Here is a 26,677-nt window from a genome sequence, read left to right as displayed (position 1 = left end):
TGGTCTTTCCTGTTTTCTTTCTGTCTCTCATTTGTCCACTCTACCCGTGCAGGCCGAGGTGATGATCGAAGAAGTGCGATCTTCTTTTATAGAAGAGGTCATGGCAATAGAACGCCTCGAAAGTTGGACCAAGCATATGCTGACAGTCAAGGTGAGTAGAGATCACTATACGCGAAGGTCAAAAGCAAGTTCCACTCGCGGTTTATTGCCATATATATTATGCCGGTAGTTTATTTTTGTTCATCTAATAAATTATCTCGCTACAAAATTATAAGATGACGTTCGACTACGTGCTATTCTACACTGCTGCAGTGCAGTTACTTTTAAAACTGCGCAAAAAGAAATGTAAACTCAGTGCAGCCAAGTCCCATTCAATCTTTCCAAGACAATAAATAAATAAATGTGAAGCGAGAAATAAACTCCCGACTTTTTCTTCTTCAGTTTATGACCTTGATTTTGCAAAACAATCTAATGACGTCATTCAGCACCGCAAACTTCGAAATATCTCAACCTTATATATTTCGTTTCTTTTATCATAAATTTTAAGCTGTTGTTTTTGGAGACTCTACATGTGGGCACCTTCCGGTAGACCTACACCTTGACACCACGCAAAATATTTAGTTATAAATTTAGTCATAACTGTAGCTCCATTACAACAGGAAGGGGGTTATAAAATGCATACATATCAAAGCATGTGAGACACTTATGAGACAACGAATGACACAATAATAAAATAACATACATGTATTATTGAAACACAGCTTGAAACAAGATATACTCTACGAAAATTTCTCTAATTGCGGCGGCCTAGTGCGAGTCAAATAAAAGCCCTCCATCTTAAATTCCACTTACGTACGTACTATTCCTAATAGAATGTCGTAATGGAAATGCTGCCCGGTTATCACGCCTAGAATTATTTTCACGAGGGGAAGCTGAACGCCTGTGAAAATTCGTTCTTACGTATTCCTGCTCTTCATAGCAGAGCCGAAAAATATTAGGTTAAGGAACAGCACGGGCGGTATGTCACGCCTGTCTGTCCACTACCTCGTCTTACGTTGCTTCACTCATCGTGTAAGTAAAATTAGCATACGTAAAACGACGGACACATACAGGAAAAGGGCCTGGGCTCGTTCTGTGTCTTTAATTACTATACTGTGTGTGTCTCCGTCGTTCTTGCCCTGGTTTTCTCAGTATGCCTCGTTTGCTGCTTGCCCAACTGTAAGCGTTAGTATAAAGCAATCTTTGTTTCCATGCTTGCCCAACTGTAAGCGTTAGTATAAAGCAATCTTTGTTTCTATTGGTGAAACCTTCTCTGAGAAAGAGAGAGACAGAAACAACCTTATTTATCCCATCTGAAGGGAAAGGCGCTGTGAGAAGGTGAAGGATTCAACTTGCGGTAGGCCTCCTTAGGATAGGTAAGCGTAACAGTCTATATCAAGTGTGAGCGTCTAAGCTTGCCTTCTAGATCACATCAACGCTATCAACATCTACTGCACATCGTCCCAGTGCTGAACAATCGGTTTTACCGTCGTGCTCATTCATCTAGCGTTCATACACAAAAGCAATTAGGTGTCAATAAGGTGTTTCTATGATGGAATTCTATTGATTATTGCAGCATGACGACTGTTCATTAAAATCCTACTAAAGGCCACATAGTAAAATCCGAGCGTCAATTTTCATTTTTTCGTACCTGCAGGCTCAGAGTATTAGAGTGCACACGTTCTTCATGGCGCAGTACGCAATCAACGTGTTCGTTAATAACACGATGGCACAGGTAAGTAGTGTGATATCCTTTCGACATAGACTCGGGTAAGCTTTGTAAAGCAAAAGTAAAGTGTATTCTCTTACCATCTATTATCCATAACGAGAGTTTTGTAGTCGTTGTCATTGGCCTTTCTCAATGTACAGTTGGCAGAAAACTTGTGCTGATCATAAATACATTACGCTGCGTAGCTGTGTCTCTGTACATAGCACACCAGTCAGAAGGACATATGGTGCATGTGCCTCGCTATTAATTATTGCATGAAATATCCCTCTCCCTCGCACGCTTGACTTCTCTTGGAATCCAGTCTATTGCTTTTAATCACGAGCGGTAATCCTGCCTTCTCGCTACATGCCCTACGCGTTCGCAATGCTGGGGTTAAACCTACCAATGAGAGCGCACCGAAAGCGATTTCATAGGGTTATCTCGAAAACAGATCTTCAGAAAATCGGACCCAAGTTTTCTGGTAGCCGCCATTAACTCTGGTCACGTGAACGTTCGGCTAATGTCGCGTAATGTAAACGGAAAGAAAGGCAGCGCAGATTTTGTTTTGTTGTTGTTATTCTTGTTGTTGTTCCTTTGGCGGAGTCCGCTTATTAAAAAAAGTGTGCACCGGTCTGCTTAACTGCAATCAACCTAATAAACGCGTTCCCTCTTTCAAACATATCGTTTTCAGTGCACAACGATGATGATGGTGATTGCAAAGACGGTCCTCTTCTCAAAGTTAGCTTCAATAATCATGAACACTAGGAATGATGTTCCTGCATTTAGCTGCCATGACGTAGAAATCCCTCACTGGTCTTCCAGATTCAAGAAGAGATACCGTGGAAGAAGGAGAGTCCCTTCGAGTACTTTCTCAATGTCAGCGCCTTCATGGCGAAGGACTGGGCAAGTCCAATACGACATCCTCTCATAGAGCAAAGTTGAGAGACCGCAATAGAGAAAACGTCCTGCATACGGCACTTGTTGATGGCTTATTTTGGAGGCATACTTGCAGACATCATTTTGCTCATTTGCGAAGATTAAATCCCTTTCTCTTTGCAGCAACTTCGTCATTGTAGCTAATGATGGAATAAATCTGAACAAAACAATAAGACATGGTCTCAACTTCTAAGAGTTTAGTGATTTCACGCGAATAGAGCTACGTTCATCGTATACCAGCGTAAACCCCTGCACAAATACAAAAAGAAGACGCAGACAAAAGCACGATACCGATAAGCTTCTGCTTTAATGCGTACGCATGCCTGATACACTTATTACTGTTCACACTTTCACAAGTAACAAATGTGCTGTCATCCTTGGAGTTTAAACAAAAACGAATAATTTGGGCAGGACTTAAAAGCGCTGATGTAATCAGGCTTTTAGGACATGCTTAACGCGCACTTTTCCTTTGAAGTGCTTCCTATTAGGTCACTGTTAACGCGATAGCGTTACAGAGCTCGCTTCACAGAAACTCCGGCACTGGCGTCGGTGTTGAAGTCAGCGTCGGCGTCGGTGGTTGCGAGCGAAAAATGTCGTCCATGACCAAAAATTTATAAATATTCAAATGAAAGAAATAATAAAAATCACAGCATATTCACGGAGTTAATGTTGATGAGTGGGGCGATGTGGCCGTCCATCTCTCGTCTGTGTCTGTGGATATGCTGGGCTGGCTACGCCGCCGGATGTACGTGGGATAGCCCTAAACAATCACCAGCTTCACCCTTCGAAAATTTGTGTTCAAGTGAGGATAGAACCAGGGTAGTTTATTCTACCAAGCGAGTGTTCTACCAAACTTCCGCGCGTCTGCTTGTCAATGCAATGAAAATAACTTCCTTTGCTTCGAGATGCCGGCAAAGTAACTTTTATACTTTACAAACACACGCGTCCTGTCTACATGCTTCACAATTCAACATCGAATATTGCAGTAGTAATGTGAGGTACCAGCTTACATTAACATGGAGCGTCAAAACATGTGGTTATCATAATGACCTCGTGGTCTAAAACTGGTCACCTACTACACAAAGCACACACGTAACTGCTCCTATTCCCTCAGGGCCCCTCAGCGGGTGCATGGCAAGTGCGAATGTTTTCCTTCACTTAGTGTTTGAAGTACGCACTATGGATAGAATACTGCTATTGCGTTCAACTCCTAAAATCAAAGTTTAAGCATCCCCATTTTTTTTACCTCGTTAGCTACGTATAGGGACAATGTGCATATAAAAATTGTCTTGTCTGTTTGATTGTCGGCGTCATTACTGTTACTTATCATTATGATGATGATGATGATTTTGTTTGTGTTGTCGACATCGATGATTTCGTTTTATTGTACCAGTCACTGATGGCATCGATGATTTAGTTTTATTGTTGCTCTTCGTGATAAAATCGGTGATTCTGTTTCATTGTTCCTCTTGCTCCTCCTAGTTTTGTTATTGCTGCTGTTCCCGTCTACATATCAGTGAAAGTGAGCTTGGAGCACTCAGTACATAACCTGAGCCCTTCAATGTGCACCAAAAGACACACTGAAATATTTTTCATTATAATTTCAGGCGAGGGCTCTCACTTTTCAATTCCGGCTGCCAATTCAACCCCCACAGGAATGTTGTAGGTAATGTCACTAATCTTTTCTAACACTCCTCCACACACACGAGGATGTATCACATAAACATCAATCTATCATGATGCAGAACTGATGCATTCACTAGCATGTTGCCATTGACACAAGGTGCTAAAGGATTACTAAAGAATCTATGCAGCTTACCGGAATAAAACGTAATTAATGACACTAGGCAAGAAAGTTAGAAACGCGCGGGTTATTTAGTGAAGTCATGAAACTTCGTTCATTGTGAAGTACGAAATAGCGGCTCGAGTTCATGCTGGTTTGATGCCTGGAAACGCTTAGCTCTGACGAAAAAAGAAATGCTCGCATGAACTTGTTGGGTGGAGGCGGTCATCATGGTTGGTCGTGGGCGTTCATCCTGGACTTGCCTCGTTTCCCTACAGCCCGAACAACAGGTGTACGTATCAGCAAGCACTACTGATAATAGTGATGATAGTAGTAACGTGTCGACGTAGCGGTTAGCCATGACTACCCGCTAGAAAAGCTGGGCGAGCCGCCTGAGTACTTTGTATAGAGCCTGCTAGCCGCGTGTTCCAGACACCCGCTTTACGCGGCGCATGGGTTTATTAAATGCGAAGCATTTCTAAGCGAACTTCCATGACTTTGAGCGTGTCTGTCTGTCCATCTATCTATCTATCTATCTATCTATCTATCTATCTATCTATCTATCTATCCGCATATGACCTTTAGGTCTCCTGGCCGTTTCAATAATCGGATCTATACCAAAATTGGTGTGGCATAACATAACTGTATGACGAGCATAACTGACTAGACATAACATGAAAATCGTGTCGTGTATGGACGTGTATGCCATGAATGTCATTATTTACGTTTTAGGGTCTTCGATGCTCTTGCGGTAGTTTCGTTCACATGACATGTTGCAAAACTGGTATGGCATGACATGACTCCTTGTCAAACACAAGTGACAAGCCCTAACATGGAAATCATGACGTGCATGTCATATAAGTCATGACTAAACGCCACACTCATGGTGCGCTCGCGGTCGTTTCGCTAGCTTCGCATATACCAAATTTGGTATTACGGGACGTAAACGCATGACGAAGGTACATGACTGTTGCAAACATAATTATCATGATATGGGTGTCATGTGAAACATGACTATATGTATCCTCATAGCATTCTCGCAGCCATTTCGCTAGCTCCACATATACCGTATTCAGTATTACATGACGTGAATGGATGACGAAAGTAAATGACACATCCAAACAAGATTATCTTGATATGCGTGTCACGTAAAACATGAATACACGCTACGCTCAAAGCATGCTCACAGCCATTTCTCTAGCTCCACATATACCGAATTCGGTATTACATGACGTGATTGGATGACGAAGGCAAATGACACGTCCAAACAATATTATCTTGATATGCATGTCATGCAAAACAAGACTACATGCTACGCTCATAGCGTGCTCACGACTGTTTTGCTAGCTCCCCCATATACCAAATTGGGTATCACGTGAGGTGAATAGACGACGAAGGTAAATGACACGTCCAAACATAATAATCATGACATGGAAGTCATGTACGGCATAATTTACGTCCGCCTCGTAATGTTGTGCTAATTTTAAAGTGACATACCAACCTTCCTCATTCGCGCTTCGAATATCATTGATTCCCACTGTACGCGGGATCTGCATTTTTTTTTTCAACAGGGTGCATAAGAACCCCCACTGAGGAAGAGTTGGGGTTTTTATGCAGCCTCTTGAAACACTATTGTTTTTCACAAGGTCCATTTCTGGTAAAACGTCGAAGTGCAAATCATGATTTCTCCAACTACCAGGCAAACCTCCATGTTTTAACCACTGTACAGTCCTGTCATGTTTCAAATAAACTTTCAGTAAGAGCTGACAGAGCTGCTGGGATATTTTTCCTTGCTTTCCTCTTTATAGCGCTGTTAATTCCAGCGCTGCCTTTTCAGAGCTGTCCGACTCCCGTTTTTTTTTTTCGTTTTACACTGTCATGTGAAACATGCATTTGCTAGTGCAGTATCTTGCCTCACTGTTTGCATAGTTAATTAAACATAAAAATGCGATTCTTCAGTAATTGAATATATCCATGTACCTGATTTCTTTGTCACTTTTAATATTTTCATGTCACAATCGGGCAGTGGTTCCGCTAGCCATGTTCAACCTCTCCATGCCAACATCAGCGAGAGAGAGGTAAGCTTGTGCCAATGGCATTTCTTCTATGAAGAAAAACTCACAGGGGTCTTTACTCATTCTTCTAAGACATTTGAAAAGCGAAAGCCCACTGATGTGGTTGTTTTAGCGCGCATTTTATATCAAGCTGCAAGCTTCCCTACATAACGTTCACTCATTAAACTTGGTTCGTTAACTCAGTTCTTGCCTTATTTGCTTCGATTATAATCATAGACATTGTTATGATGCAGAAACAGCAGCAGTCTAACGCAGGACAGCTCACTTTCTCGCTGTGTGTGCGCTTGGTTGTTCTTTTCGTGCTGCATATTTGATGTGACAATATATGCGCCATCATGTTTTCGTCATTTACTGCGGTTTTGAATTGCTTAGGCGTGACATGATCATTTTTGCTGCACTTCGGTTTCTCCGCCTTGTCATGTTTATGCCATACATAAAAATCATTAATTACGGTTGAATTTTGCTGCCCACCCCATGCTTGGCTGATTCTTGAAACCAAAGAGAAAAAAAACAGTTGTAGCACTTTCTCACATTTTTCGGAAGATTATTCTTAGGTCTTGCCGACCGCGCTAAAAGAAACCCCAAGCGTGCCTTTTATACACAGCAGACTATCGCCCTCGTCACGTTGCGCAGTCTTCGGCATCGGCGTCAAACTGTCAAAAGAATACCACGCGCTCACTTTTCCTCAAACTGACCTTTCTTGTGAGCTTCTTTTGTAAATATATTTTGAGGCTTTATCTATGGTCGTTTGCGCAATGACTGTTTGCCTTCTCGCTTACGGTGACATCTATTCGCGCCATGCGCTCGTAAACGCAATGCGTCTTATTCGTCTTTTGTGGACGATTACGGAGAGAGTCATATGCCATTACGGCAGTATTTATGACCCGCGGGCTTCCCATTCTTTATAAATCAACGCCTAAGTAGACACAAGATGGAAATAGGACCTAATTAGACGGGGTACCTGTCGGCTTCTACTTATGCTTGTCTTCAGAGTTACCTGCGTGCAGAGCTAGTACTTATGATTGGAGGTTACTTGTTACCTTCTATATAGATGGCTTGGAACAGAAGCTTCGTAAAGTTTTTCAACGACTATGGTCAGCATTGTCAATATACAACATCGTCCCTTATGGTAATGTCTATGCAGCTATGAGTTCATTTCGCAGGATTTTGGTGCCACTGTTATGTTCACTTCGCCAGTTACACAAACTATGAAATCATCAAATTGATCATTAGAACAGCAACGTAACTATTCATATGTCGTTTACTTGGGTATAGCACTATATGCAGAGGTTAATGCAGTCTCCATTAATGACAGAATGAACGGCAACTGGACGTAGAATCAAGGCACCCATCACACTCAACATGCGTCCCCAACGAGCGATCTTGTTAGAAAAATGGTCATGATGTCGATGATAATGTACTGGCAATGTCAAAGTGCCAAAACATGTCAGCTGAACGAGCTATAGCCTTTATTTGTTACTCAGAGCACGTAAGAGCGTGACAGAAATTGAGGTGGGTAGGTGATATTGATAAGTTTGCAGGTTTAAGGTGGATGCAAAAAGCATATGACCGGGTTGATTGGCGGGACATGTGATAGATGTTTGCCCTGCAATGAGCGTAGTCAGGGTGATGATGATCATTATAATGTTGCCTCAGAACAAAAGCAGAACCCACCATACTCTCTATATTTATTACTGATCTATAAGAAACAGCGTATTTGTTCAAGAACACTCCTCCGCCCCCGTGCCTCATTTCAATTTAGCGTGGGAACTAAACACGTGGACAAAGTTTTCACAATATTTTCTACCACACAGAAGACTTTTCCCGAGAATATCCTCCTGGAACTTGTTAACTTTGTATAAAATACATCATCATCATCATCAGCCTGACTACGTCTACTGCAGGACAAAGGCCTCTCCCATGTTCCGCCAGTTAACCCGGTCCTGTGCTTGCTGCTGCCAATTTATACCCGCAAACTTCTTAACCTCATCTGCCCACCTAACCTTTTGTCTCCCCCTAACCCGCTTCCCTTCTCAGGCAATCCAGTTAGTTACCCTTAATGACGAGCGGTTATCCTGTCTACGCGCTACATGCCCGGCCCATGTCGATTTCCTCTTCTTTATTTCAACTATTATATCTTTACACCCTGTTTGTCCCCTAATCCACTCTGCTGTCTTCTTGTCTCCTAAGGTTACACCTACCATATTTCTTTCCATTTCTCGCTGCGTCATCCTCAATTTAAGCGGAATCCTCTTGTAAGTCTCCAGGTTTCTGCTCCGTAGAAAGGTACCGGCAGTATGCAGCTGTTGTATACCTTCTTCTTGAGAGATATAGTGGTATCTACCAGTCATGAGTTGAGGGTGCTTGCCGAATGTGCTCCACCCCATTCTTATTCTTCTAGTTACTTCAATCTCGTGGTTCGGCTCTGCGGTTATTACCTGCCCTAAGTAGACATAGTATTTTACAAATTGAAGTGCACTATTACCTATCTCGAGGCGCTGCTCTTTTCCGAGGTTGTTGTACGTTACTTTCGTTTTCTGCAGATTCATTTTAAGACCCACTTTTCTGCTCTCCTTGTCTAACTCCGTAATCATGAGTTGCAATTCGTCCCCTGAGTTACTCAGCAATGCAATGTCATCGGCGAAGCACAGGTTACAAAGGTACTGTCCATTAACTCTTATCCCTAACTGTTCCCATTCTAGGCTTCTGAAAACCTCCTGTAAGCAGGCGGTAAATAGCATTGGGGAGATTGTGTCCCCCTGCCTTACACCCTTCTTGATTGGTATTCTGTTGCTTTCTTTGTGAAGCACTATGGTAGCAATTGATCCCCTGTAGACTTCTTCCAGGATGTTTATATATACTTCATCGACGCCCTGATTCCGCAGTGTCTGCATGACGGCTGATATTTTTTCTGAATCAAACGCCTTCTCGTAATCTATGAAGGCTATGTATAGTGGTTGTTTATATTCTGAGCATTTCTCTATTACCTGATTTATAGTATGAATGTGGTCGATTGTTGAGTAGCCTGCTCGAAATCCTGCTTGCTCCTTTGGTTGATTGAACTCTAATAATTTTTTTACTCTGTTAGCAATTACCTTTGTAGATAGCTTGTATACTACAGAGAGCAAGCGACGCGGCGATGGCGTAGTGGTTAGAGCATCCGCCTCGCATGCAAAAGTTCCGTGGTTCAAATCCCGGTGCTGCGCAGTTCCCAACCAGATAAAAAAAAATCCGCGTGGTGATGGAACTGCATTAAGAGGCCTGGGGTGTGGCCTCACCGGTAACCACCGCTGGGAACGCACTGCCTCACAAGGGAAGGATTGGCCACCCCCGTGCATTATGTGGCCACTACCTCCCACATGCATACGTCAAATATAATACGTAAGGTATTTCATTGACGTATGCCATGAGCCTGATAACAGAGTAGTTAATATGGGTATGCGCAGAAAGCCAATTATATTCGACGATCGTCTCCTTCCCTTACAAAAAAGCAATCTTTGTCAAAAGCACGCTGCATTGAGGAGAACGGCAACAAACTCATGTTTTATACCATGTAAGGCTAGCAGATAACTCTCTTATGATAAAACTTAGCTTTCTTTTGGACACATTTGTCAACGAAATGTCGGCTTATGATATTTTGCCGCGCGCTAAAGAACCCCAGGTGGTCGAAATTTCCGGAGCCCTCCATTACGGCGTCTCTCATAATTATATGGTGCTTTTGGGACGTTAAACCCTACATATGAATCATCAATGATGTCGGCTTATGAAGACACGGCCACTGGAGTAAGCGATTTGACCTTCATGCTCTCTTTCACTACTTCGCAAACCGAGTGTAGAAAGCAGAACGTATACGAAGGTATGATCCATCTGCTGATTGCTGTAATGATACAGCTCGCGCAATCGAGCCCGTTCAAGCAAAGTTCGGGGTATGCCGAAGCCACGCAGTCACCGGTTCAACCTGCGAGCCTTTCGCGTGATGAAAGACGGCCGGCGTGTTTCCATTCTATTTGGCTGCCCTTACTACTTCCGCTCGGACATAGAGCATACGACGCTTCTGAAATATTATCCGAAACCTCGCGATGGCGACAGCAGTGATGACAAGACAAGCGCCGAGAGGATCTACACATTTGCTCTCACAATAGAGTGGACCTGGGCGGTCAGGTTTCACGTCTGGTATCTTTTCCCGCCTTCGTGTAATTTCTGCCATAGTCATCGTTCCACGGAGACATAGTTTTTCATGCTTATTTTATGAGATCCACGAGGGCTGGTATTGTAGTATTTTTTTATTGTGCCATACACAACTATTTTTGCTACTATTTTGCAGGATGTTTCATATACCCAGAATGGGCACTCGGATTTCCGCCTGTCTCTTCAGGGCGACATTTTCAGGTGAGAGCTTCATTGTATTGCTGACTATCACCGGGCGTGTTGAGTTTCTCTTTTTTCTGGAAGAAGGGGGGGGGGGGGAATACTTACTGGCACGTGTTTTCATAGGAAGGGAGATGAATAGAGGAAAGTACGCGTCAAAGCGTCACATCCTCGGCCGGCGTAAGAGGCGACACTCACTCAGACTCTCACATGCTGTGCCTTTCTCTTCAAACCGCGACTTTTATAAACTCATCCAAATTGTCACACAAACACGTTTACTAGTCACACGCATTCACTCGAGCTCGTCTCGCCGGACTCGTTCAAACTCGTGCATCTGTTTGAGACCTAATGAGTAGTGGGACTTAGCGAGTCTACCTACGAGCGAATTTCTACTCAACATCTGTAGTGCGCGTACGCCATATCCCCTTGAGGCCTATAGTCCACAGGTGTGAACGCCACTTGTTCTTGCCATTGCCCTCGGCCTGGCGAGAAAGGGCAAGAAACGTTGTGCATACGATTGATTGAATGTTCTGCATAGTCAACACATCTTGACTTAACCCCAATAGGCTGCATATTTATTCAGAGTGTGTGGTTAGCATATAAGTGCTGCCAATCACTTTTGCGAAAGACATTGTGATGTTTGGCGGATAACTCGAGGTTGCGCGTTCCAGCACCAAATTCATAAGTATTATTGTTCATTGCTAAAAAAAACGCTGCCAAAAACAAATGCGGCGTGCATTTTGGGCCTAAGAACAACTTCTTTTCTTGTAAAAATTGAACACGATTGGCTGCAGGGTAATTAAATGTTGAAATATTTGCTAAATAAGGTTAATTAGCAAACTTGCCCAAGTACCGTATTTATTTTTTTTCTTTTACGTGATAACGAGTGCCTTACAACTATGTTGTGTGAAATTTAAACATATTCGGATACGGCATCACAGTTCGCGCCTGAAGGAGATGTTAAGTATAGTATAGACAGAACAATTTATTTAAATACAATACTGTTTTTAAGCAGCTCCCTAAAGAACAAAAATAACCAAATAATTCTTTAACATAAAACTATAGGGCGAAAATTATACAATAACAATTCAATAATCATTAGGCTATGACACGAAGCAATAATACAAAAAAGAACGAATTTTAAGCGACAGAAAAAATCGTAATAAATACTAGTTCCCGTCCGACCTTTTTTTTTCTAGACACATTTCGACTAATGGCTCAGTAGGAATCTTGAATGCTGGATTTTAAAAAAAAAGATTAAGAAAGCTTCATGTTTGTCGTGAAGTCTTCATGTTCTTTGTTCATGCTGTTATTTTGTATCTTCTATAGCTCTTCACAGGACGCAGCTACAAATATAGTGGAAATGTTCAATCATAAATTAGAGTTTAATATTTAAACAATATACGCAGTAAAAACAAGCACCGTATCGACGAATACTTGCAGGTATCACTTGATTGATCGACATGTTCTGTGCTTTATTTTCAGATAACTTTTACAGACACACTGATATAACCCCGATGGAGCATACCTCGAAGCACGTCAACAACACCCTGAATTGTCTGACCCCACATTACAAGAATAAAAGCCAGGTGCAGTGCCTCTATTGCATCCTCTTTCGAACCACTAATATGATAGCAACCGTTTCTTTCACCCGAGCGACACAGCATGGACCAAATTCATTATGTTTCCTTCACGCACTCCATTCGTTCAGCCGGTTGCGTCCGTCGACTCATTATCAGCACTGATTTTTGCGGGTGATTCCATGTCCTGAGAAGTTTTTGTCATTATTGATTCCTATTCTCTTTTGTGCTGGTAGTTGAAACAAGTGTAAATAAACTATATATGCGACGAGTCTTTCTTTTTAATATTATTATTCAGAGCCCCCCGTCATTTGTTTATGAACTTTTGCACATTTGTGTGCTCGCCTGTTGGCCAGAAAGTCGTGGATTTGATCTATACAATGGCAGTGGAATTTAAATGGAGGCGAAGTTTTACAATGTACTATGCCATTGCGTGTTACAGAGCATTAGGTGGTCCTAAGTCTATCTGAGGATAAGATGCTCTTTCATGCTTCGAGTCATGTATTCCCTGAATCGCTAGCGCCATAGAGCTGTCCCTAACAAAAAAGTAAACGTAATCCTCATTTCGAACGTGTTCGTAGCGAAGGCGAGTGTATCGTGACAATAAAAAATATCGTAGATGCAACGTTTGTTAGTTTATCCCAAGTTATTTAGTCTTATACGTTTTGACGATATTGTCTAGCGGTCAGACGTACTGTCTACGGGTCATCCGGACATTCAAACTATTTGTTTGTGCTCACTGTTTTGTGTTAGCTTTCAGGCCACGTTTGCTGCATTGAGTTGTCACTAATAACACGAAAATTTCATTCGCAGGAAATATCAGGATTTGAAAAAGTGGAAGACTGCACCGCGGTCATCGTGGCCTACGAGGTACGTCTTGTGCACCACCACGCCTTCTTTTAGTCATTCCTGGCCAGGTAGAAATATGTGAAATAATTGAATACCCTAGCGAAAGAGGAAGCAAGCCCGCTTGCTAAATGTTCGCTGAAGAATAAGGCGTACGTATCATCCGCTAACAAGGTTGGAGGGGGGTGCCAGGGGCGTTTCTCCTCGGTGACAGCTGTGAGGTGTACCACGAATCCTATCCGGCGAGTGATTAGCAGCCCTTCCATAGTGTAGACAGCCGCATGGCAGGTCACTGTGTGGCTTCTGCCTTGAGGGGCCTAATGTTGCTGCTCGCGTTACCTCAAAAGAACTGAAGGCCGCGCAGTGCACTTGCCTCCCTCTGTTCAACAATCACTGGTTTATGTCAGCAGTGGCTATTTCCACCAGCATTGTGATTGTGTTCGTGGCTATTTGTCAGATGCGTTAGTATTTGCTTGCGCATGCATGACGCCGGATGAATTAGGCACTGTTTACAACTACAAACTTTTCTTTGCAAAGCTTCCTGATTCACTGATATCACAGTCAATTTATTGCCATGTGGGAAAACCTGTGACTTATATATTCTCCTTCGCTTTGCATTAATTTCGCTCTCTTTCCTATTTCTTTGTGCCACGTACGGCAGACCTTCCAGCAACGGCTGTTCAGTAAGCAGTACCTAAATGTCGACTACAGACTGCAAGGCCTCGGAAATGTCACAGCAAATCAACTGTTTTTCGTATACTACGCACTGGTGAGACTTTCTGCTGTGGTGATTTCTGTATACTGGTTGGGTTTTCTAGTCCTTTTCAAAAAAGCTTGATAAAATGAGCACCATCGCTGTGAACAGGTGAAGGTTCAGTTCAATTTCTTTATATACGAAAGGGCATCTTATCCCATCGAAAATTAAGAAAACATCTGATATAACAGAACATGAAAATTAGTAATGCAAATTAGGAACTAAAACTAAAAGAATAACGAGACAATAAAAACTAACCCGTGTTTTGAGCTGCTATCCACGCCTCTAAAAGACCAAGCTTTTGAAAATGAGAAAAAGTAATACTGAAAAAAGAATGTTTTTACCTGCCCGTACCATACAAGTCGCGTGCTAAGTTTCCTAACTAATACGGTGGTCTGGGCGAATCAGTGTATTGACATTTCCAGGTAAACGTGCAGCGCGGCGGAGACAATGAACGAAAAACGGACGACACGAGCGCAGTCTTTCAATGGAAAAAGTTTATTTCGTTCACAAACGAAAATGCGTTTAAGTCACTGGTATCTTGTGTACCGGGCAATCACCGTGTGACTTCGAGGCATTTTTGTTAGCGCACGAAATAAATTTGTTCGGTTCAGAGTCAATGAACGTGTCGTCCGTTTCTCGTTCGTTGTTTATGCCATGCTGCATTTTCGTCCGAATGTGCTAAGTTTCCTTGTCAAACATACCGCCGAATTAAAAAACGCCCACAGTTGCCCTCACATTTGGCCCTGTAGGGAGTATCATAATAATCAGTAATCTTTATTTAATATTCCTTTGACGTTTTTTTTTTTTCAGAGCATGTGCGGGCGGCCCGACCTGAAGAAAGCAGGGATGACAGCGGTCCTGCAAGATCGGTACGTGTTAGGCTACTTTCTGCCGTAGTGGTAAACTACCATGTGAAGCATCGGTCGAAGACTTGACACTGTAAATTACGCTTTCGCAAACATACCACCGCACAGGAATCCATTATCTCTCGCGTCTTTAAGCCGAAAGCCTGAAATGCCCCATCAGACGCGAAGTTTCGCTGCCAGCGTTTGCGGAGTAGAAAATGAGTGAAGCAAAAGTCATCATCACGCAGGGACACTGTGATATGACGTAATGATCACGTCGAAGATTTCGTAACGTTGCGATGTCATTACAACACCACATGACGTAACCTCACTTGATGACGCCGTCATATGACACTGTAGCTTAGTCAAAGGTCGTCTAAATACGGAGGAACAGCATATCCAGGTGGGTTGCCTACAATTTCGAAGGCACTCTACCTAGTGGCGGTGTGTTACACACATCGGTACCACTTCCTGGTGCTGCGTAAGCGTAGGCAGGCGGCCAGTGGGTAGCTGCATGTGGCTAACTGCAGATTAGTAGGCCTTGCGTTTGTAGTTCACTAGAGGTTATACTAGCGTGTAAATAATCTAAATAAGCACGGAAAAAATATATTATGTGGTCTAGATAATCCCCGCGTTTGCGCAGCCTGTACTTACCGCTGAGACGCATTGCTGGGGCGTATAAGCACGTGCAAATACAGAGACCGGTGACACACCAATTCAAAAGTATTTACCTCGCTTGAAACAAAAATCAACTTCATAAGGGTTTCTGAGTAAGCAGGCAATGAAGTCGTCGAGCAAATCTGCGATTGAGCATATTTTACTAGGACCGCCTCAATATTGAATTCACGACGAAACATACACAAAAATGAACATTTTTACTATTTGTCCCCACCTGTACACTTCATTTTGCACTATATACGCCTGAAACAATTTTCGGTCTACAGTAAAACATCTTGAAAATATGCTAATATAAACTGTGAGATTTCGTTAAAAGTTGTCTTTTTAATAAAAAAAATCCCAATAGAGATTATATTCTTCCTATTCAAGGCCGCATAAAAACCAAGAAAGCGTAAACGTTCGTAAAACTTAAGTAAAAGCCAGCATCGTTTTAAAGGCAAAAATGTGTTTTGAGCAAATTTAGAAAGAACGAATTTTTTATATGTATCGCGAGCCATGGCTTCGAGCTTCCCGAAATAATTCACATGAGCGTCGCGGTACTGCAAATTTTTTTTTGTGCAAAATGGTGTATTTGGGGGAACACTGTAATTTTACGTAAATTATACCGAATCTTTTGTCAAGCAACTCAAAGATGGTCGAGCACCAAGGTTGGAACAGTTCGCATGCAACGTCGCAGATGTCTTTCACATTCGAGCATTATGCTGGTCTCGCAGCTCGCATTTGACGGGTCAAAGCGTCCGCTATCCAGCCAGTTAACGGTCGAACACTCGTGAACATTTAAACAAAAGTAACTTTAATTAACAGGAATTGGGGTCACATTTCAACAAACATTCACAAGCACTCAGTAAGTCCCCCGTAAAAAAGCGGTGCTGTTGCTCGGGCTGGTGGGGTGAGTCTGACCACCGCCTGGCATTTCTTCTTCCTTCGACAACCGGTGCTGTCACTCTCTCCGTGAGCCGACAGAAAAGATGACAAATGACGCTCTGAAGGTCGTTTGCGGTGCCCGTTTAAAGTGGCCATAACAAAGGAAAAGGGGGTTTCAAGACGTGGAAGTAGCCCCTATTAGGGGATTAAGCGTCTCCCCCACTTCCCTTGGCGGCACTTGAAAGGCAAACACGGCTCCTGGCCGCTCTCTTCGAGAGGGGACGGCACACTCCCTGTCTGGTGTCTGCTTGTTAGACGCCACAGTTTGTTGATGGCGAAAACAAGGGCACCACTTCCGATATCGGTCGGCAGAGTTTCCCATTTCGCCATTCCTTGCAATCTTCACCTCCACCTTGCGCGCCATTCCCTCCGCACTGGGCAGGCTTTGGGTGACGACGCCGATGGGCCAATCGTTGCGATTTGCTTCTTTGTCCCTGATGAGCACGACGTCGCCTTCTTTTATATCCTTTCATGAAGTGCACGAAGCGCTCTTTTGTCTCAGGGTTTTTTCGCAACGTGCGTCGCAGCGAGTACAGGCGAGAGAGAGCCTGTTCTCGGTTATTCGGAAGCCGTCTCCTTTGTGAGCGGAAAGGTAGAGGGGCAACCCAGTTGTTTGACCTGTCTTTGTATAATTCCCTATCCATGATATTGAGGAAGGCTCTATCTTCTATAGACAGGGAACGCTCGTTTTCTTCTCGCGTTGTCTCGAACAGGTTAGGATCCGGCGTGTACGCAGGCGGCTGATGATAGTCACGCAAGTCCATGAGGTGGTTGGTTACTTTGGCATGCTTCAAGCTCTGGCTTCTCGGATGAATAACAGGCGCCCGAAGAGACGCAAACTCGGCATCACGTATTGCGGCTTGCTCACTGATGTAGCTCGAAACCCGTAGTGTCCGGTCTAAAGGTGGGTGTGGGCGCACACACTCCCCGCCATCCTGTTCCACAGCTGCCTCGAGTGCACTTGCCTGAGCGTCTGCAGCAGCTGCCTCTTTTTCATGTTGTAGTACCTCAAGCTCGGCCTCAATTCTTGCCTTTTCTAAGCGCATTGCGGCCTCTTTACGACCAAACTGAGCTCTTACTTTGACGGCCTCTGCATGCGCGTGGGCCTGCACAGCAGCCAGGCTAATTGTGGAGAGGCCCAATCGTCGTGATCGCGAGGAAGCTCTTGAGTGAACCGATAGAGAGAACTGCGATGCTGTTTTATGTGCCTTGTCGCGTTCTTGTGGCGTAGCTTCTCGTAACTTTTCGCTCACGATCGCCTCACGGTCCTCATCGATTGCCTGTTGAAGCTGTAATTCGTGCCTGGCCTCAGGCGTCTTCGCCTTTTAGAGAAAGAATGAGTATCTTGCGGTAGCATGCTGGTAGCACTCGTAACTTGCAGGAAGCTGCGTTTTGGCGCCGGTAAACTGTTCTCCCTTAGCGCGTGACAGTGCCTGAAGAGCGCTCTCCACGTTTTTCCAAACAGAATCTAGTTTGCGGCAGTGCTCTTCGCGGCTCGTTTGGTACATTTCTTTAGCCCTCGTCGATAGGGTTGTTTTTCTTTGCGGCCGAACGTTTGATGCGGAAGCTTCATCTTGTGGTGTGACATTTGGACACTCATGCGTCAGCTCGTCCAGGTCCATTCTTGCTTGCACGTTTTGTCTCGGAGCGGACGTATGTGAAACAATGGTGCTAAGCTGCGCGTTGAGCGTTGAAAGATGGAATGAGCCCACCTTGTTGCTGCCCTTCTGCTGTCAGCTGCTCAACTTCTTGGCGATGAAATCCTTGCAATGGGCGTGTGTCTGGGTTCAACCGGGGGTCTTGCCGTGGCGACGTATCCCATTGCCGGCGGACGTTGAGTTGGCGGCCGATGGCAGTTGAAGCGCTTTTTTACTATGCTGGTCTCGCAGCTCGCATTTGACGGGTCAAAGCGTCCGCTATCCAGCCAGTTAACGGTCGAACACTCGTGAACATTCAAACAAAAGTAACTTTAATTACAGGAATTTGGGTCACATTTCAACAAATATTCACAAGCACTCAGTAAGTCCCCCCGTAAAAAGGCGGCTGATGTTGCTTGGGCTGGTGGGGTAAGTCTGACCACCGCCTGGCATTTCTTCTTCCTTCGACAACCGGTGCTTTCACTCTCTCCGTGAGCCGACAGAAAAGATGACAAATGACGCTCTGAAGGTCGTTTGCGGTGCCCGTTTAAAGTGGCCATAACAAAGGGAAAAGGGGTTTCAAGACGTGGAAGTAGCCCCTATTAGGGGATTAAGCGTCTCCCCCACTTCCCTTGGCGGCACTTGAAAGGCAAACACGGCTCCTGGCCGCTCTCTTCGAGAGGGGACGGCACGAGCATTCTTCAGTGAATGGCTGAGAAACTCTTGGGAGTTCTTTTTTTTTAAGCATCGCAATATATCTCTAACACATCAGAATTTTTACATTTCTTTCGATAGAGATATACACATGCGTTTCAACTGTAAAGTCGTACACAGAAGTATTCGCTCCGCACGCTCGGGGGGGAGGTGGCCCTGTGGCTCGGGGATCAGTATCGTGCGGGCCGTGCGCCACTGCTTTGGCAGGGTGCCTGAACGCCAGCACTTGTTTTAGTATCCGGTAAGGGCCGTGATAGCCATGTCGTTGAGGTTGCACAGGGCCTTGTGTATCAGGACCGGTCCCACCACAGACTTGCAGTTGAGCGCCTGCACTGCGTGGCGGACCTCCCACTCTTCTATGTCTGCGTCGAGTGTGGGATTTCCCGCTCCCGCGTAGTCTGGGTGTTGGGTCTGCGCACTGGTAGGGAGGTATTGGTCGTTGAGGTGTCTGCCCACCTCGTCTTCTCCGTGCTCCTTGATCGCTGCGTACAGGATCTGTGCCAGCCGATGTTGCTGGTACGATTTACTCTGCGTCTCGTCGCGCAGGTGTCGTAGCAGTTTCCACGTGTGGCTGGTGTGGCCGTTCGCCTCGTTGCAGATGGCGTGCCACTGCTGCGCGCAGGGCTGTCGACTGTACTTTTCGATTTCCCTGCCTAGGTGGGCGATGCGCTTTCGCAGCGTCCTGCTGTGACGCATTCGTTTTCATCGGCGTTGAAGGGATTGGCGCGCTTCGATCAGGTGTGCCAACTTGGGGTCCATGGGTGAGGTCGTGTCGTCCGTCTCTATTTCTGTGCTCGCACGTTCTGCGGTGTCTACCAGGCTTCGCGTCCATTCGAGGTCTTTGATGGTAGGCGCGATCTCTTGCTGGCGGAACGCGTTCCAGTCCGTGAGCTTGTGTTTCCGAGTCGGGGGCAGTTTGCTCCGAATCTTCAGCGGGATTTCCACTTCTATGATATAATGATGACTGCCCAGGTTATGTCCCGTGTTGCGCCAGCTCACCGGTCTGTCGTCGGGGAGGTGTGCGAAGACATGGTCCGGGGTGGTGTCCCTAGTGATCGAGGGCTGTTGCGGGTCCGAGAGGAGCTCGAACTCCGCCTCTTCAGCCTCTTCGAGCAGACTTCGTCCCTTAGCAGTCGTGCGAGGGTAGCCCAGTTCCTTGTGTGACGAGCTGAAGTCTCCCGCCACGAGCACCGGTGCGTCGACGGCTTTCCGCCTGGCTTTGTGAAACAGCATCTTGAAGCGCTGGCCGCGATGTTGCGGGTTGCTCTAGGCGTTTACCAGGAAGACGGATTCCTGTGTCTTCCTTCTGATCACGACCTCGACTGTGCACAGCTCTAGGGCTGTGTCTGAGGAAGTGGTCGAGCTTGATGAGGGTGAGACCCTTGCGGACGAAGGTGCAGACCCCCTGCGCCGCACCGGCGTTGCTGGTGCGTGCGCTGGGAGGCGAGGCGTGAACGTGATACCCCGGGAATTTAGGGAGCTTTGCCATGTGTGTTTCTCGGACCATAATCACGTCCGAAGGCGCGTCCATGGGTTGTATGTGCTGTTGCAGTATTGCCTTGCGACACCGGAGGCCGTTGGCGTTCCAGTGCCACACTTTGAGTTTGGCTTGATTAGTTGCTCTGTCCATGGTTAAGCGATGATGATGATGAAAAACATTTATTGTAAAAGAGAGAGGTACGGGGCCAAAGCATGACCCTGCTACATGGTCGGCGTCCTTAGTCCGGGACACCGCATGACGAGGCCCCTACTCGCGCCCGTCTCACCAGAGCCCGTTGAGGCTCTAGTGATGAGCTGTCGAGGAGGGCAGTCTCCCATGCCTCTCGGGAAGGGGTAGGGGAAGGGGGTAGGTGGGGATTTTTCGGACATGCCCATACCATGTGGAAGATATCACACGTCTCCCCACAGTGTGGGCACCGCCCATCTGTGTTCGCATCGAAATGCTTTAGGATTGCAGGACAGAGTAGAGTACCTGTCTGCAGGCGCCTTAGAGTTCGCTCTTCCGCCTTACTCAGCCCCTTTGCAGGAGCCGGGTAAAGGCGGTGAGTGTCACGATAATAGGTGAGAATTTCTTTGAACCGCAGCAGCGGTGTATTGGCCTCCGAGTCATAAGAGCCAAGGTGAGGAGCCCGGTGGGTAAGCGCTCGGGCGGCCGCGTCAGCGGCCTCATTACCTCGTAGGCCCTGATGGCCAGGAGCCCATACCATGCGTTTCGGGGCTGGATCAGCGAGAGCCCGTTTTAGAATTTGGCTGGCTAGGGGGGATATCTCTCCTACCAAGTAATGAGTACATGCTTTCCTGGAGTCCGTGATGATAACTTTCGAGTTGGGGTCCGCAGCAGCAAGCGCTATCGCGACTTCCTCAGCGCGCTCTGGATTTTGTGCTCGGAACGAGAGCCCATTGACATGATGGTTAAGCGAGGGTCCGGGTGTGTTGCGATTACCGAGGCCGAGGAAGCTCAGCTCTTCTTTTGAGTAGTTGAACCATGAAGAGTTTCATCTCTTCGAAGCCCGTGGTTATGAGGGCTTCTACCGTTGCTTCAAACTTGGTCATTGCCGACGCCACGTTGTCTACCTTCTGCGATATCTCGTTAATGTGACGGTCTTGCCTGTTTAGTCGGTTGTAGATTTTCTTGAATCTGGCTCCGCAGTTCAGTCCTTCCTGGCCCTCTGTGGTCCTGGAGAGCTGTGTTGAGATCGACGAGACGGATGCGGTTTCGTCTGCGTCGTTGTCCATGTTTAGGTCTTCTTCCTCGTCCGACTCGTTCACTGAGCTGCGACGGGCTTTCTTTCGCCTGGGGGTCTTGTCCGTCCCTTGCGGCGGCGGTGGTGGCGGCGGTGGCATGGCTGTCACGTCTGATAGGGCAAGCGTCGCTGTTGGTGGAGCGCTTACATTCCACTGCATGCCCGACCAGGGCTGTTGCGAGGTGAGTCTCGCGATCATTTCGGCTTGTTTTCTTATGGTCTCTTGCTGCTGCCTCATGGATTCTTGCATCAGCTTGATAGTGCTATCGAGCTGCAACGTCTTGGCTGTCAGCGGGTCGTATTGCGGTTTCCTCGCCGGCGTGCTCGAGCGCTAGAGCGTTGGCGCGTTTTCGCGTCCTTTTCGCTCTTGGCTCCGCCTCTTACTACGTCCGTCCACGCGCGATCGCTTGAGAGGCTGCGCTGCCTATTGCGGTTCGCTGAGCGCTCGTGGCGGCACGCTCTCCCCCCACTCTCACAGCGGCTGTTACTCCTCTCTCTCTGTGCGCTCTTTGGGAGCGCGGAAGAGGCGTCCTTTCTGGAGAATCTGAATTTGCTCTGGCCGGTTTTTCCTGCCTTTTTGGTCGCCGTCTTGCGTTCGCACTCACGTTTGCGCAGCAAGAATTGCGTCTTGAACTTGTTCGCACAGTTTCCCGTACCCGTGGGGTGCGATCCGCCGCATAGTTTGCAGCGGGGCTTGCTTTCCTTCTCGTGGTCGTCACTGGGGTTCATCTTCCCGCACGCGAAGCATATCTTTACGTTTGGCCGGGTGCACGTCCCTGCGGTGCCCGAGTTGGCCGCCCGTTTTACACACTTCCTTTTGTTGCCGGTAGATCCGGCAATACCGCAATACTTTACGTAAGCTAAGACCTTATTACCGTTGAATAACACGATCACTGCATGCGAGGTTCCAATGCGGTGCGCTTCGAGCGCCGTGTCGTTGTAGTCGTTGGCGACGTTTGCTCGGATCATTTCGGGCGTCTTGCTGAGGGGGATGCCTTCGATAACGCCCTTTATCGTGTTTTCCGGTGCTGCCGCATAAGCGAACACCTCATACGCCTGCCCGCCGATTCCCAGGGCTCAGACGCTCGCATATTGGTTGACCCGTGCCTGTTCCAGCGTGCTTATTACGATAATGTTCTGGGCCAGGTTCGGGCAGACCGTGTCCCTTTAGATTTCCTCGCTGTTCACGTTTGCCGCGCTCGCTACGGCTCGCACGAGTTCCGGCATCATTACTTTACCAACAAGCAGTCCCCCGCGGGGCCTGACCACGACCTTGTACTCGCCTTTCGGCACGAAAAGCATGCGTGCCGCCTTCGCGAAGTTCGCATTGACTCTTTGATAATCTGTTCCCGGGTTGGCTGGGCTGCCCTCTTACCGGGTGTTGGCGCAGAAACTTGAAGCGGAGTTTCTGCGCTGTCCGAGGTCTTCTTGCCGCGCTGGGTGGTCACCACCCAGCCGGCGATGCCGTCCGGCGTCTCGTCTTTGAAGTTCCGGCGACGGTGATGGCCATTCATCCCGAACTCCAGTTGAGAATCGGTTGAAAGTCCCGTTGTGAGGAGGTATCCATAGATGAGGGGCCCGGCGCCGTCATTTCGCTCGCGGCGGGGCCACACCGCGGTCTGAGGCGGCCGAAGCCGTCACTAGGCCTAGCGGATCGGTTAGGCTCAGCTGTCTCGCCACGCTGGCTGACGAAAATCGGTCATAAGATTCGCAAAAACGGGCGGACTCACCAAAATTTGGTATCTCCGTGTTGCGGACGTCAAGTGGGAACCGATCGCAAGTGCCGTTATTGGCGCCGTATTTGTCCGCCACCACCACCAAAGGTGTGTGTAACCACTATCACGCGAAATAACACAACAATAGCTATATAAATACAATAATACCGACAATAGAATGAAATTCTAACCCGGGCCCCTTGCGCGGCAGCCAAGCGTTCTACCACTGAGCTACGCCGCTGCTTGACATCGTTGCTAACTGACGCTATTCAGGCTTCACCTCTGGTAAGTGAACATGTATAATAAAGCGTTTTAGAACTTAAAGGTAAAAGCAGGGTGTCCGACAATATTAATTACGTGACGAGCGAGTCTTTGAATGCTTCGATTCGTTGCAAAAGGCTCCGTTTATTTTCTTCATCGTCGTCAGCCACAGCATCAATAATGTAGCGGGGACCACGTTTTTCCGAACAATGACAAAAAATGGCCTAGGGGACGCTTCCATACAACACAAAAGCTATTTATTATGTAATGGGTACCATGCAAGTTTGCTTGTAGTGGCTGCCACAAGAGTGTTTTAAAAACTTTCGAGAAAGGCCACTCTTTCAGCTTTCGCTGTCAATGTGCTGCGCATTACAGGCCCTCCTGGCGGGTTTATTCATGGTTTATATGCATTTTTGGGGGTTGAGGGGTCGGTGGGTCGAACCGCAAACGCATATGCTGTTCTTCTGTGATACTGAGCTCGCGTTTTTGTGCAGTGTCAACGTGCCTCTCATGAACCTGCCGGAATTTGCGAGCGCGTTCAACTGCCCAGCTGACTCACCGATGAACCCGAGGAACAGATGCATCTTCTGGAACTGAGCAGGAGGGCCTATTTCACTTGCTTCGAACTAAAGAAACCAAAATTAATTCGTGACATCCCCCGTGTTGCTATGTCTTCTTTCAACCGGCATTGAGCTTTCCATTTGCTTACTTGCGTGTTTGTTTGTTTCCTTGTATAAAGTCTTTCGAATACTATTTGTGTGTATCGTCGATGACGAGCGGTGTGTACCAACGCATTTTTACATGAGCCAGTGAGGCAGCAACTAGGATTCGTTACATGCGGTATTACGATAAAAGTGACAAAGTAATATTTCAGAAACGGGATGCCTGATATACTAAGCCGGGGAGCTGAAACTTGTACAGCAATTCAGTAGTTCGACGTACCCGTGCAACCAGACTCACAAAAACAGATGGCTTTCACGGTAATGTTTACTCAAACAGAATTGATTGATTGATTGGTTTGTGGGGTTTAACGTCCCAAAACCACCATATGATTATGAGAGACGCCGTAGTGGAGGGCTCCGGAGATTCAGACCACCTGGGGTTCTTTAACGTGCAACCAAATCTGAATACACGGGCCTACAACACTTCCGCCTCCATCGGAAATGCAGCTGCCACAGCTGGGATTTGATCCCGCGACCTGCGGGTCAGCAGCCGAGTACCTTAACCACTAGACCACCGTGGCGGGGCTTACTCAAACAGAAGTGGGTAGTCAAAATGAAGCCAGTAAAAATTCGGCTATATTTATGCAAATCATCACGTGACAATCAAATATTCTATTCTAGTGTCCAAGAATTCGCATTTATGCACGATTGCCGGTTTGAGCACGAGCTTTGTGACGCACCGGGTTAGGGTATATGTAAACTGCTGATTCCCGGAATAAACTACGTTCATGAAAGTTAGCGCTGTGTGTGTGTGTGGGTGTGCGTGTGTGCGTGTGTGTGTGTGCGTGTGTGCGTGTGTGTGTGCGTGTGTGCGCGTGTGTGTGTGTGTGCCTGTGTGCGTGGGTGCGTGTGTGTGTGTGTGTGTGTGTATGTGTGTATGTGTGTGTGTATGTGTGTGTGTGTGTGTGTGTGTGTGTGTGTGTGTGTGTGTGTGTGTGTGTGTGTGTGTGTGTGTGTGTGTGTGTGTGTGTGTGTGTGTGTGTGTGTGTGTGTGTGTGTGTGTGTGTGTGTGTGTGTGTGTGTGTGTGTTCTGCTCTGTCCGATCATGGATGCGCTATACATCGGATGCTATGGAATACCAACAAGCCCGCCTCGCAACCTTAGTTGGATTCCCGGAGGCTTGGGCCGGCGCCCTTATTGGAGCGACGGCTACCTGTTCCTGTGCGCGGGTATGAGCTATACTGGGTGGTACCTTGAAATCGATATTTGGCTCTTGGGCCTAGTTCAAGAACTGGCTGGGGGCTCGGAAGCACCTCGGCTTCGATACGTCACAGAAAGTAATGGTCAATTCTTGAGGAGTCTTCTCTTCTGGCGGCTTCAGCAGCACTGAGTGGTTCTTGGGGAGTTCATTGAGCACTCGCCGGAGTCATCGCTCTTTCCGGATCAGGTAATGGCTGGATTGCTTTCCACTCATTCTTTGTTTCGTTTTGTATAAATAAGTGGCTCATGATGATGATGATGATAATGAATATGATTGGGACCTCTACCATGGCTCACACCCACTCGGGGGAATCGGCCGATAATTTATGTGAACGTTTTAGGCATTCCAAGTATTAAGTGTCGGTAACAAAAAAGCAAAACGTACGTAGAAACCGAAAGATTTCAGAAATTGTTACTTTTTACCATTCAGATCGGACAGCACGGTTATCTCCGATAAAAATTTCAATGAAAAAGAATAAAAACCTGTCTTGCTTACATTCCTCACTTCCATAGCATTACCTATACAAGTAGAAATTTAGTCGCATTTATTTTGTTTTATGTAAGCAATCGCAAACAGCATCAAAAGCGTTTCTGTGGTTGATGCCCCCAGTCGGAGCACCACAGGATGGTAAATTGTCAATTGTAAAATTCAGCCTTAAAGGATGCTAATTGGGATATAAGTAGTGATTTTGTTAGTAACCTATAACGGCGACATCAAAAAAACGCGGCTGATCCACCTGAATAAAAGTCAGCAGAACACGAAACTGAAACGCGTCTTTATAGAGGTAGTTGAGCGTTTATTGTGCATTGTTTCAGAAAGAGCAACGAATTGCGAAGTCACGTTAACAACGGCAAGCAGCTGTAATAGCAGCGTACACCTCAAACAGAAAGCACGCACGAAATTGGCACAAAGAGGACGAGCGCAGACTAACAACTGCAAGAGTTCTACACTTAAAGCACACTCTTCAAACAGAAAGAAAGACGCACGAAACGAGCGCAAAAGTAGACAAGCGCGAATAACTGTCACAATTCTTCCTGCATCGTGTGTCAGCGCGCTCCTTTCGCAAACGCGGTCACGGTAGCATGCGAAGTGACCTTAGTCCTCTCCCGAAATCGCGGGTCTGATTAGCACACGCGCAGGAGAG

At 46.4% G+C, this 26,677-nt stretch overlaps 1 protein-coding gene across 4 annotated transcripts; it reads left to right on the top strand.

Moving 5' to 3' along the window:
- Positions 1–51: 51 nt before the first annotated feature.
- LOC142785125 (membrane metallo-endopeptidase-like 1) lies at positions 52–24,363 on the top strand. 4 transcript variants are annotated; one of them, XM_075883564.1, is made up of 10 exons: positions 52–151; positions 1,697–1,774; positions 4,291–4,349; positions 6,493–6,544; positions 10,866–10,930; positions 12,395–12,498; positions 13,303–13,359; positions 13,997–14,104; positions 14,903–14,961; positions 24,105–24,363. In XM_075883564.1, exons 4-10 carry the CDS (start codon positions 6,507–6,509, stop codon positions 24,205–24,207), a joined length of 534 nt encoding a protein of 177 aa, XP_075739679.1. In that variant the 5' UTR covers positions 52–151; positions 1,697–1,774; positions 4,291–4,349; positions 6,493–6,506; the 3' UTR covers positions 24,208–24,363. The 4 variants fall into 4 exon arrangements, 3 of the variants coding, with proteins under 3 accessions (XP_075739679.1, XP_075739680.1, XP_075739681.1); XM_075883565.1 differs by lacking the exon at positions 13,997–14,104; XR_012888860.1 differs by lacking the exons at positions 12,395–12,498; positions 24,105–24,363 and having other exon boundaries at positions 58–151.
- The last annotated feature ends 2,314 nt before the right edge of the window (positions 24,364–26,677 follow it).

The sequence above is a fragment of the Rhipicephalus microplus genome, unplaced genomic scaffold (assembly GCF_043290135.1).
Source record: "Rhipicephalus microplus isolate Deutch F79 unplaced genomic scaffold, USDA_Rmic scaffold_18, whole genome shotgun sequence".
NCBI classification, from domain to species: Eukaryota; Metazoa; Arthropoda; class Arachnida; order Ixodida; family Ixodidae; genus Rhipicephalus; species Rhipicephalus microplus.
Note: the sequence above shows the minus strand (reverse complement) of the source record. Positions and strands in the feature narration are given on the sequence as shown.

Bases quoted from the DNA above. Each gene is read 5' to 3' on its own strand.
- LOC142785125 (XM_075883564.1), top strand. From the start codon at position 6,507: ATGTTCAACCTCTCCATGCCAACATCAGCGAGAGAGAG. The intron at 13,360-13,996 runs GTACGTCTTGTG...CACGTACGGCAG, and splicing joins CGGTCATCGTGGCCTACGAG to ACCTTCCAGCAACGGCTGTT. The intron at 14,962-24,104 runs GTACGTGTTAGG...GTTTTTGTGCAG, and splicing joins ACAGCGGTCCTGCAAGATCG to TGTCAACGTGCCTCTCATGA.